Here is a 12,494-nt window from a genome sequence, read left to right on the forward strand (position 1 = left end):
AGTTTTTAATAGTATTTTTCTACATCTGTGAGTTGTATGTGTTCGACTCTTAAGAATAACGAGTTGATCAATACAAAACATTATGGTTGCTTAATTATGTGGCTCTGCCAGAAATTTTTAGCTGTTAATGTAAGATATCGTGTATATTGATAGAAAATATAAAATAAAACTGCTTAATATGGCAATTTGAGAGTGGCAAGATTGGTCCGTGTCAACGGTGCAGCCTTTTTTCTGCTATGAAAACGGAATAAATTAAAGTGATTGAGTTGAAAGAAAAACAAAAGAAAGGAAGAAAGAAACCATTGCATTTGCATGTCTGAAAATAGGAAAGGAGAGATACTAATATTTGCTGGGGAGAAAATGGCGGGTTTCCCTCAGATGGTTGTGGATCACATTTCGCGTATCAATATTTGTCAAAGCTGTTTAATTTCCACTTTTATCAAAACCATCAATTTGCAAATTTGCACTTAATAGCTACCTCCTTTGTTTTTATCTTCTGCCTTCCATTCTTTTTGTTTACTTTGGAAGGAATCCCAGAACTTTTCTAGACAAAAAGTACATTTCTCATGCATGTTCTTTTGGGTCTGATTTTTTAGGGTTCACATTGGAGAATCTATATATAAACACGCATATATATATATATATATATATATATATATATATGCAATTCCATTATACCACAAGGTTAGTTCTTTACTTTCCATAATTCTGGTTCTTGTTTTGTTTGTTGGGGTTCTTATCCAAAATTTCATTAGGGTTTTGTTAGAAACAGGTAAAGAATACATACATAAATATACAAATATATATACATATATGTATGTATGTATGTATATTGATGCGTGATATTTTTTTATTAGGGTTGTTAAATTCATGTTCTTGACAAAAAAAAAAAAAAAATCATTTGGGATTTATTCTGATTCAAGGGATATTTTAATCTAGAGTAAAGAACGGGGAGGGGTATTCGAAGTTGAATTTGGGTGCTGAAGGGGAGCACGCTGCACTAATAAACTTGCTTACGCCCAGGTCTGCAATATGGGCTTTATTAAAAACAGGTAGGGTGTATATGCATAGATGTTATGTGTATGTATAGGCATACATTTTTTAGATCTCATGTTAATTGATTTCTATCATTGTATGTATGTGTGTTGATTGTGGAGAATGTGATGAAGTAGCGATGCCCGTGTTCGGAGATGGAATTCTTGTTGATTTCTTGGCATAGAGTTTTTACTTCCACCTCATGGATTCTGATAACCGTTACAACAACAATAACAACAACAACAACAACAACAACAACAACAACAACGACAACGATGGTAGGAACAACGACGCAGCTACAATAAAAATCAATTCCCATGCTGAGGTCAGTTATAAATTCTTTAGCTATATATGGTATCAAAGGCATTTTCTTTTGGTAGCAGTGATAATCTTCGGTAACAAAGATTTCGGCTCCACAGATGGGATCAATACAGCCCAAATCAGTGTTTGAGTTCGAGGATCAGAGCCAAGTTGGGGGTGAGAAACATTCATTGGATGAGGCTCCCCTCAGGGATCTTTATTCTGGTGGTGCAAATGACTGTTGTCCCCATGTCATGAAGAATAGTGTGGTCAATAGCATCAGGATTGTAGTTTTCTCTGCCAAAATTAATTTGCTCATGCCTTTTGGCCCTTTAGCAATCGTGGTTGATAAATTAACCGGCCATCATGTGAGTTTTCACTATCTTTTTCTGCGTGCGAAGGTCTCGGATCATCACACGATTGTATGCCTAGTTTATTTGATTCTTTCAAAGCATTTCAGGGTTGGGTCTTTCTTTTAAGCTTGTTGGGAATCATACCTTTGGCTGAGTGATTAGGATATGCAACGGAGTAAGATTTCTTGCACTCTCTTTGTATACTCTTTGTTTACAAACAGAAATGTTACGAGTGGAATCCAACAGCCATGTCTGAACAGCTATCCAGTTAACTTGATGTATTAGAAAACAACATTTGTTAGTGTTTTAGCGTATTAGGGTTTAATCTGCGAGCACTTGAGACGGAAGTCCATATCAACTTACCTTGCAATCAATATGCATTATTGAGTTCCTAATACAGCTTGGCTTCTTTTGATGCAGGCAACTGGCTTGCTATACTGGACCAACAGGTAAGCATGTTGTTAATGCAAATATCCGTTTTTTCCATTTCATAAGTCTTCATAAAGCTTGAAGCTTGAGTCACTGATCAATGCCAGATTCCACAAGTCTTCATATAGCTTTTAAGTTTGGTTTGAGCACTAAAATTTCCTCATCCAACCGGTACTTCACCTGCATCACATGTTTCCTTTCACATTTAACCCTAAAATTTGAAAGCGGTTGCACTAACTTTACAATTAGTATCCATTTTGTTGATCCAAAAATGTTACCCATAACTCCAATCATGACTTAATTCTGCAGTTGGAGGTCTTTTAAATGCCACCTTTGGAAACGCAACAAAATTGATAATATCAATTTATGCTCTGAAAAGAGGCATGATTCGTGTTCAACAATCCTTACTAGGCTCAATCCTATCGAACATGTTGCTTGTGCTTGGATGCGCATTCTTTGCTGGTGGACTTGTGCATTCACAGAGGGAGCAAGTGTTCGACAAGGTATATTTCGTCTGTGAAAAAAGAGGGCTTTGTTTATTTGGTTTTATTTTTGTATTCGATCTTCCATATCTTTTTCGAGCAACTAAAGTTCAAAGTTTCTATATTCTCAGGCAACTTCTGGAGTGAACTCTGGATTGCTCTTGATGGCGGTCATGGGTCTGCTCTTTCCTGCAGTACTGCACTCTACTCGGACAGAGTTGCACTATGGGAAGTATGAGTTATCTCTTTCGAGATTCACTAGCTGCATTATGCTCGTCGCCTATGCTTCATATCTGTTTTTTCAATTGAGAAGCCAGTAGAATTTATATATTTCAGTTGATAAGGTTAGTACAAGTCTTTGCCAATAAGGACCTCAAACTGTGTTACTAATTCTTTTGCTTTCACTGTTCAAGTGTGTGATGAATTTGATTAAGTGGAGTTTGTGCACTTTCTCCTATATGTGATCTAATGGTTTATATGAATTTGGTACAAAACCAGCCAGAGAATCACACCGAAGAAAATTCAGATGATGAAGAGGCTCCTGAGATCTCTAAGTGGGAATCCATAATATGGCTATCAATTCTAACCGTGGTGATTTCAGTCCTCTCAGAATATTTAGTTAATGCTATAGAGGTAATTCATCTTGTTAGATCATTGTCTTATCGTACTAGAGTTTTCATCCTATTATTTATACCTCCAATTTTAGATGATTTGAAAATTTTATAGTATTTTTGTGGGGTTTGTTGCGAGGAATGTCTTGTGTTTCTGTATTTATACCTCTCCAAACTGTTGGCATCAACGTCTCGGACATCCCTCTCCTACAGCTTCTTCGTTATTTCCTTTTCTCACTCATAAATCTTGTGCTTCAAATAAATGTTTGATTTGTCCATTAGCCAAACAAACCAGATTACCTTTTTCATTAAGTTCCATTTCTAGTCAATCTTGTTTTAAGTTAATACATATTGATATTTGGGGTGGTTACCAAGTTGGGTCTCTTTCAGGAGCCAAATACTTTCTTACTATCGTAGATGACCATAGTAGAAGCACATGGGTTTATTTGATGAAGCATAAGTCAGATACATGCACTTTCTTAGTCCAATTCATTCATATGGTCGAAACTCAATTCAATGCTAAAATCAAGATTGTGCGCAGTGATAATGGTCCTGAATTTAAACTTGCAAGTTTTTACGCCTCCAAAGGCATTCTCCATCAATCTAGCTGTGTTAACACACCTCAACAAAACGGTGTTGCTGAACGCAAACACCAGCACTTACTCAACATGGCTAGAGCATTGCTTTTCCAAGCTTCACTTCCTAAACACTTTTGGGGCGATGCCATTCTTGCTGCGACATACCTTATCAATCGAACACCAACCCCTCTTCTCCAAGGGAAAACACCATATGAAACATTGTTCCATAAACCACCCAACTACTCTCATTTGCGTGTCTTTGGTTGTCTATGCTTCGCCTCCACTCATGCCCAACGACCTTCCAAATTTGATCCTCGTGCGAGCCGTTGTATCTTTCTTGGTTACCCCTATGGTCAAAAGAGTTATCGACTCTTTGATCTCAACCTTAAGAAGGTCCTTGTTTCACGGGATGTTGTGTTCTTTGAGGATCAATTCCCTTATCAGAATCATGAACTTTCCGCTGTGTCACCACCATCCTCTTCACATCCCATATCCACTTTTCCATTGACCATTGATTCCTCTCCTCAACTTCCCTCTTCAGCGTCTTTCTCTGAAGCATTACCTACCAGCCCTAACCTACAGGAACCTACTCCACCATCCCCTACTCCACCCACCAGCCCTCCTTCTCCCTCTTCACCCTCTCCCACCCCTCCTGCTCCTTCTGCCTCTCCTCCTCTCCGACGAGGCACGCGGCCGATTAAACTATCCACGTTTTTGCAGGACTTTCACGTTGAGGCAGCCCTTCCTTCGCGTATAGCCCCCACATCCTCCACGAGCATGGTCACATCCCCAGGTACTTCTCATTCTCTTTCTCATTATTTGTCCTATGATCGTTTGTCATCTCACCATAAAGCCTTCACCACTACTCTTACCCTCCTCAAAGAACCTACTAGTTTTTAGCAGGCTGTTCAGGATCCCATGTGGCGTGCAGCCATGCAGCATGAAATTGCTGCCCTTCAAGCCAACCACACTTGGATTCTCATGCCCTTACCACTACATAAACGTCCCATTGGCTGCAAATGGGTCTATAAAGTCAAGCTTAAACCTGATGGCAGTCTCGAACGATACAAGGCACGTCTTGTGGCGAAAGGATACAGTCAAATTGAGGGTGTTGATTATAGGGAAAATTTTGCACCGGTTGCCAAACTGACCACGGTTCATGTTCTTCTCAGCATTGCTTCGATACAAGGGTGGCACTTGCACCAACTTGACGTGAATAATGTGTTCCTGCATGGTGATTTGTATGAAGATGTTTATATGTCCTTGCCGCCTGGATTTGAAAGAAAGGGGGAGACTCGTGTTTGCAAACTAAATAAATCCATTTACGGCTTAAAGCAAGCTTCGAGGCAATGGTTCATCAAGCTCTCCACTGCTCTCAAGGCTGCTGGATTTCATCAATCACGGTCTGATTATCGTTGTTCGTCCGAAGCCGTCAAGGCAGTTTCATAGCTTTATTGGTTTACGTTGATGACGTAATCCTTGCAGGGAACAATTTGCAAGAGATAGAAGACACCAAGCAATTCCTTTCCTCACGGTTCAAACTAAAGGATTTGGGACAGCTTAAATACTTCTTGGGGATAGAAGTTGCAAGATCAATGAAGGGAATCACTCTATGTCAACGCAAATATGCGTTGGAAATATTGGAAGACACGGGGTTCCTTGGTGCAAAACCCTCACGGGTTCCTTTGGAACAAAATTTATCTCTCACACAAGCAGATGGGGATATATTAAGTGATCCGTCTTCATATAGGCGACTCGTGGGCAGATTAATCTATTTGACCATCACAAGACCTGATCTCACTTATGTAGTTCATGTATTAAGTCAGTTCATGGATAAGCCACGACAGCCACATCTTGAAGCAGCACATAAAGTTCTAAGGTACATCAAGCAAGCTCCTGGACAAGGAATATTTCTTCCTTCCACAGGGTCATTACAACTACAAGCATTTTGTGACGCTGATTGGGCTCGATGTAAGGACACCAGAAGATCGATAACTGGTTATTGCATCTTACTTGGTCAAGCGCCAATTTCTTGGAAGACGAACAAGCAAAGCACTGTGTCTCGTTCCAGTGCAGAAGCAGAATATCGTTCTATGGCAACTACGTGTTGTGAAGTCACATGGTTAAAGAACATCTTGACAGATCTGAGAATAGAACATGCACAACCTGTTACGTTATTCTGTGACAACCAAGCAGCTTTGCATATCTCCTCAAACCCGGTGTTTCATGAACGAACAAAGCACATAGAGATAGACTGTCATGTAGTGCGTGAAAGGATTCAAGAAGGGATGATAAGAACAGCCTATATACGAACTGCGAACCAACCAGCTGACATGTTTACCAAGGCACTGGGTTCAGTCCAGTTTGAAGTCTTACTTACCAAGTTGGGTGTCATCAATATACACTCCAACTTGAGGGGGAGTGTTAAAGAAGATATCCTAGATTGATTAGGTCAACCATTGTAAATTGCTCATTAGTGATTTCTTTCCTTATTTAGTTCTAGTTAGCCTTGATTATAGGCAACGAACTAGGATTGTGATATACACTTTGTATATAAGAATGTAATCCGGGGTTTGAGAATAATAAGAAAGTCAATTACAATACATCTAGTTTCTTTAGAGGGTTTGTTGCGAGGAATGTCTTGTGTTTCTGTATTTTTTTTTTCCAGGGTGCATCTGTTGCAATGAGCATCCCAGTTGCGTTTATTAGTGTTATTTTGCTCCCAATTGTTGGGAACGCAGCAGAGCATGCTGGTGCTGTTATGTTCGCCATGAAAGACAAGCTTGTAAGTGATTGTCCAATCGGTAGAATCACTCATGATTTATCATTCCTTGTTGACTTTGCCTCAATGTTTCGTGCAGGATATAACTTTAGGAGTGGCAATTGGCTCATCAACCCAGATATCTATGTTTGGAGTGAGTACCAAATATCATATGTATTTAGACTGACATTTACTATGATTTGTTTTTTTGGTACATATATGTGGTGTCGTGTTGATTCTGTTCATGCTTTCATATAATTTGTCCGTTCTTCTTTCTTGCTCAACAGTTTTCCGTTTTTCCTGGATTTCTGCAGATTCCGTTTTGTGTGGTGGTTGGGTGGTTCATGGGGTGCCCTATGGACTTAGATTTCCAATTGTTTGAGACAGCGACACTTTTCATAACTGTTCTGGTGGTAGCCTTCATGCTGCAGGTTCGTCATTCAAACAAACCATAAATCTTTTCGTGGCACAAATGCAATAGAAAGACATGAATTTGTTTCCTTGTATCAGCACTGCAGCGACTACTTATCCTATACATAATGCGTATGAATGGATTGCATTTGAACTTGCAGGAGGGAACATCTAATTACTTCAAAGGACTGATGCTCATTCTTTGCTACATTATCGTTGCTGCGAGCTTCTTTGTACATAGAGATCCTAAAGTTCAAAGGACTGATGGTATTCACTAGTCCGGCTCCCAGTTCTTGTGATTTAATTGCAAGTGATTCCTTGTTAAGTAAGTCTCTGAAGCATGATATTTCTCCCATTGGGTTCGACATCGGTGTACCGTGTATGGATTTTTGGCTCACACTCTCAGATGACAGGTTGCAGCTTATGGGCCTTCGTCAGCTGTCCTTGCTTGATACCATGAAAAATGGACCTACGGTGTTTAATCCCTTGCCTGATTGTTTTGCAACTTGGAGGGTTTTCCTTCGTTGGCTCCCACGTGCTGTTTTTTTTAATGATTTCCGTGGGTGGTTTCGTAAGTATCTTGTGGGAAAATTACTTAAATGTATTTTCAGTGCAACTGACCTGTGTGATGAATTGTTGAAGAGCTGTGGTGAGGGCAATCTGGACACTCATTTGGATTTCTTATGTTCTCTCAATAATCACCTGGAATGCAATTTTGGTGCCTTGGATGTTGATCTACATGCTTCATTCATTCACCTATGCACTACTAGGCGTGAATTTCGGCCGGGATGGGATCTGGGAGATTGGTTAGCTAAAACACGAATGGTGAAGCTCTGTTTCCAGTCCCAGGAGAACCATTTTGACGACCACCCTCAATTATTGATCCCACAGCTGCACCCCATCAATCCTGCAGTGCATTCTACTTGTCTACCACTAGTGATACTTGCCATAGGTGTTACTAGAACCATTATCAGGCTTTTGGAAAAATATGCCAACTTGAAATGGCATACTGATGGGAATTTTAGACAAGAAGAGGAAGCATTTGCAGTTCTTATCCGTGGATACATAACTGATCATCTCAAAAACATGGCAGAATCACTTTCTCTTAATTTTCAAATGTTGATTTCTATGGTTCTTTCTCTAGCAGCGGGTACTGAGCAGATTGGTTGCTCTTCTTTTTCTCCTAATCTTGTTGAGATTGAGAACTTCTATTGGATGATCATTCTTCCCAAGTTGCAGCCTCCAAATGAGACTGAGCATCCTAAGCTCATGGATAATGCATTGAAAATTATCATAGCAATCTGGAATGCTACACTGGAAACTATGATATTACAGTTTTGTCTAACTTTGCCTCAATTCTTGGGTGCCGAGTCAATAGTTGTTTATTCAATTGCTATCAATGACCTTGACTAGTCACAAAAAAGCAGGAACAATATTCTCCTGGAGCAATTTGGTGCAAGAAAGGCTAGTTTAGGCATTGCTTACTTCAATTTTCATGACAATGGGATTATTGCTCTTCTCAAACTTAATCTAGATTTTTCTTCAAGGTATTTCTCTGATCTCATTCCTTCAATGGCTAGTGTGGATGTTCTCCATCATCATGATCCATATTCTTTATGGGGAAGGAATACAAACATTACTTTCACGATGTGGACAAGGGTCAAACAAGATAGAGTGGAAGAGAAATACTTATCTGATTCACTTATTCACCTACGCAGTCCAAAGTAATGAGTATGCTGTAATATGGTTCCTCACAAGTGATAGTTCATCTGCAGCTTGGATCAGACATGTTTGCTCTGTAGTAGACCAGATGACAAACCCATTTGATGGTGTGCCAAAATGTTTCGATTATTGGAAGAGTTTTGCTCATTTAGCACTCTTTTTGCAGCATAAGATGGCAATTTATATGATGCTCGGTGCCGATTCGCTGCTCTACGTCAGGGACTATCAAGGCATTCAATCATCCATGGAATCTCTCAATTGGTGGGAGATCTCTTCGACATTTTTTGGTGTATTGCGGAACAACAATTGGCCTTCACTCACTAAGCTTGGGGTATTCTTGTTCACTAAGCTTTGGGTCTGCAATTTATGGGCGCATTTGTTTACGAGCACCAACAGTGATCTCATTGTCTGTAGCGCTACAAGTGGGATTGACCACCCAATGGGAGTTACTAAGCCTAAAAATCTGAACGCCAATATTCGAAGTTGTCTACTCTTGACCACAATTACTGAGACTTGGGTACCAGCTGCACAGAATGCAGAAAACCATTTGGACATTAATTGTCATTCTTTTGGGGAGTTGGTGGTCGGTTATGCAACAAAGCTGATTGTTCTTTTGCTCAATGCTATCAAGATTAGTGTGCTCCAACTCTTTTATTCCATCTCAAAGTATTTGGCAAATCTGCATGATTTCATTTTGGCAGGATATGAGTTAATGATATTTGTTTTTTGGGTGAACACACTGAAGAAGTTTTGGAAGGACATGGTTCGTGATTTAAAGACCATACAAAAGCTAATACTGCATATAAGTATGGTACACCATTGGACAAATTGGCTGGCCTCTTTCCCGACTGCTGCATGCGTCTTTCTCAGTTTGAGAGGCTTGAGGACAAGCCTCATCTTAAGGGGGTGGGATTGATGCGACTCTAAGCTATTGTGCATCAGTTACAACTAGTTAGACCACCTATTGTCATTACTATCCACTAGGCCCATCCATACCTCAAATCCTAGCTATCTTTGGGTGTATTTAAACCTCTTTTATGATGTAAAGAGACTATGAACGAAGATATGAATTTCCTTTGATTTCCTTTTCCATTTCTTGCATTTACTTTCTTTCAATTTCCCTTTTACCATGTCTGATCCTATCAGTGTAGCACATGAAAATGGAGGTGGCAAGAAATATTTGATTATTAAATTACTACTGATCAAACCTTAAACATTACACATCTCTTTCTCATCCTCAATCCGCAATATTATTATAATTTTTTCAGATCATCAACTCCTATTGGAAGTATACATTGGTTTTGGTGAACAAATTTCGCTACTCTAGCATTATTGTTTCGAGAAAGCATCTACATTTGCAAAGATGCATTCTTTGAGTCGATCAATACGAGGTCAATCATTATATGACCCTCCACCATTTGCAGAGAAGATCACAGACGACCCTGTGACAACGAAAACCGCACAAAGCACGGTGACTTGCGTCTACCTTGCAAATATTGCGACATTTTGGCGGAAGGTGACGATCATATGGTGTAAGAACCTCATGAACCATTCCGTCAGCATTCGGGTTGATAGCTTAGACGGCGGTTTTCATTATACGTGCAAAATCGACCTAAAGCCATGGCATTTTTGGAACAATAAAAAAAACCAAAAAAATTAAAATAGATAAAAAAAAAGAAAAAAAATAAGTGGCACTCCTATATATTGCAAGTGCGCGCATCTCCGTGCATTGGTTAGAAGGAAGGGCAGAAAGAAAATCAAGGTTGGTTCGAAGGTAGTGTTTCTGCTGAGAGACTCAGAGGGCTTCGGCGATGCCATCTCAGCTGCTTTCCTCCCAAGTCCAAGCAATTATACTGTGTAAGATCTCTTCCTATCAACCCTTTTAAGTTTGAGATCAAATTCATATTATATCGATTGATTTCGATGCACCAATTTGTTGCAGAGAAGAAAGTTTCGAGCTTTCTTTGGAGCTCTATGGAATCCAAAATTGCAAAGCTTCTGGAATCCTTCGCCACTTCCTCGATCCCCAGGGCCAATATGAGGTTCCCCTTCTCTCTCCCTTTGTCTCTCATGGAATTGTTTAGGACCCAGAAACGGGTTTGTATTAGTATAGATTAGATTCTATGTGGGATTTGGGTGTTCAGAAATGGGTCGTGTATTTTCTAATGGAACGTGTTCTAGTTTTTATGGTGAAAGGTGAAATTTGTGACAATTTGGGGTTTAGATTGTTAGTTTTTCAAAACCATGTGGGGTATAAAATCGACTCGGTTTTATGAAATTGTGAGTGATCTGTGAGGTCTAAAGGGCCTTGATTGCAGGCGTTTTTCAAAGAATGCTTGTAGATTTGGTTTCTATGCCCATAGTGGTAGAAACCCATTAAATTACTTTGTAAAAGTTTTGTTCCTTTTGTGTTTCAGAACTCATGCTGTGACGATAACAGTGGAAGGTTCCACATTATTTTTTTTAATGCAGTAACCCATTAAATTACTTTGTAAAAGTTTTGTTCCTTTTGTGTTTCAGAACTCATGCTGTGACGATAACAGTGGAAGGTTCCACATTATTTTTTTTATGCAGTTTTCTGTTTTTCATAAAGTTTATTGATCTACCACTGCTCTGAAATGCTTTAGTTGTTAGGATGTGAGCCAACAGCTTTGATATTGTGTTGAAGTTTGTCGATTTATTGCTGTTGGGCTTGAGTTACTAGGACAGAGTGAATAACTATTGTATTTATCTTCTAACATATCTTGAAGATAACAAATTAGGGGAACTTTATAAAAAATTTCTCTTCAATTTTGTATTTTTCAGGTGTCTGTGCTGCTTATGGAATACTATGAACCGCCAATACTAGCCTGCGGTATTAATGAAGTTCTAGCACAATTAGCAGGGTGGAATTCATCCTCAGTTTCTACAGTCGTTGCCCCGTTTTTCCTAGAGTCATCCAAGCTAAAGGGGGAAAGTAAATCTGCAACAAAATTTGAAAGCAAATGTTCACTTTATGGTATAGAGATTGGTTCAGAAACAGCCATAAGCAAGGCTATGGCAACCAAAACCCAGAAGCCACCGCCATCCTTGCAGATTCATCATGAACATTTGGCTTGCTTTCTTCAGTTTGTCCGTATTTTGAAGTTGCCAACATATGTTCTTATCAGGCAAATAGGTCAACACATTTCTGATAAAGAAGAGTTTCAGGTATACAGCTTTTTTATTACTTTATCTAACGCAACTGTCAACATTCAGTTTACCTAGAATTGTTGTGACATATGGTTGAATTCAAGTAGGGTTTGGAGGCCATGATAGGATAGTAATTTGTATTTCTACGATTTGCTCAAGAGATGAATCGGAAAAATAGTGTATGCTCAGTTTCTCCATGTTCCACTGCTGAAAGTAAGTCGCTTAGCCTTGTTTCTTTCTCTTCCCTTTAGTTCTCTATCAATCTGTCTGTTTCCCGAGTGTACGTATATTGTCTAACTCTAGATGGTTTCTTTTTCAGATACTTTATGAGATTGGAGAACTTTTAGCAAGCACTTTGAACCTTTCCTTTTCAAGAGACAAGATCACATGGAATCCAACAAGAAAATCAAAAGACGATCGGGAGCCATGGTGTGCATTATATGGTTAAACATCTACTGTCTGTAACATTAGAGGTTGGGACAAGATCTATCGTTGGGTGCATCAGGTTGAAAAAACTTTCAGTTCTTACTGTGATTGATATATCTATGTTCAACATCATAGTGCTTAGACGTAAAACTACTTCATCTGGATTCCCAGTTTGTGAACTGGCCATGAAGGTAATGAAATAGCTTTTGCTACAA

General features: G+C 39.3%; 1 protein-coding gene and 1 pseudogene across 3 annotated transcripts; both read left to right on the forward strand.

Annotated features, from left to right (window-relative positions):
• Nucleotides 1–915: 915 nt before the first annotated feature.
• Nucleotides 916–9,774, forward strand: LOC137709121 (vacuolar cation/proton exchanger 3-like; annotated as a pseudogene).
• Nucleotides 9,775–10,369: 595 nt separating this feature from the next.
• On the forward strand, nucleotides 10,370–12,494 carry LOC137707634 (uncharacterized). 3 transcript variants are annotated; one of them, XR_015958461.1, is made up of 5 exons: nucleotides 10,370–10,537; nucleotides 10,625–10,724; nucleotides 11,488–11,871; nucleotides 11,961–12,066; nucleotides 12,173–12,302. XR_015958461.1 is itself a non-coding variant. In XM_088689168.1 (4 exons), the coding sequence occupies exons 3-4, from the start codon at nucleotides 11,503–11,505 to the stop codon at nucleotides 12,299–12,301; spliced, it is 498 nt and encodes a 165-aa protein (XP_088545294.1). In that variant the 5' UTR covers nucleotides 10,510–10,539; nucleotides 10,625–10,724; nucleotides 11,488–11,502; the 3' UTR covers nucleotides 12,302–12,494. The 3 variants fall into 3 exon arrangements, 1 of the variants encoding a protein (XP_088545294.1); XR_015958462.1 differs by having other exon boundaries at nucleotides 10,377–10,537; nucleotides 11,958–12,066; XM_088689168.1 differs by lacking the exon at nucleotides 11,961–12,066 and having other exon boundaries at nucleotides 10,510–10,539; nucleotides 12,173–12,494.

The sequence above is a fragment of the Pyrus communis genome, chromosome 17 (assembly GCF_041283825.1).
Source record: "Pyrus communis isolate YQ-2024b chromosome 17, ASM4128382v1, whole genome shotgun sequence".
NCBI classification, from domain to species: Eukaryota; Viridiplantae; Streptophyta; class Magnoliopsida; order Rosales; family Rosaceae; genus Pyrus; species Pyrus communis.

Coding starts and splice junctions, on each gene's coding strand:
- LOC137707634 (XM_088689168.1), top strand. CDS start 11,503: ATGGAATACTATGAACCGCCAATACTAGCCTGCGGTATTAATGAAGTT. Junction 11,872..12,172: donor CTGATAAAGAAGAGTTTCAG/GTATACAGCTTT, acceptor TTTCTTTTTCAG/ATACTTTATGAGATTGGAGA.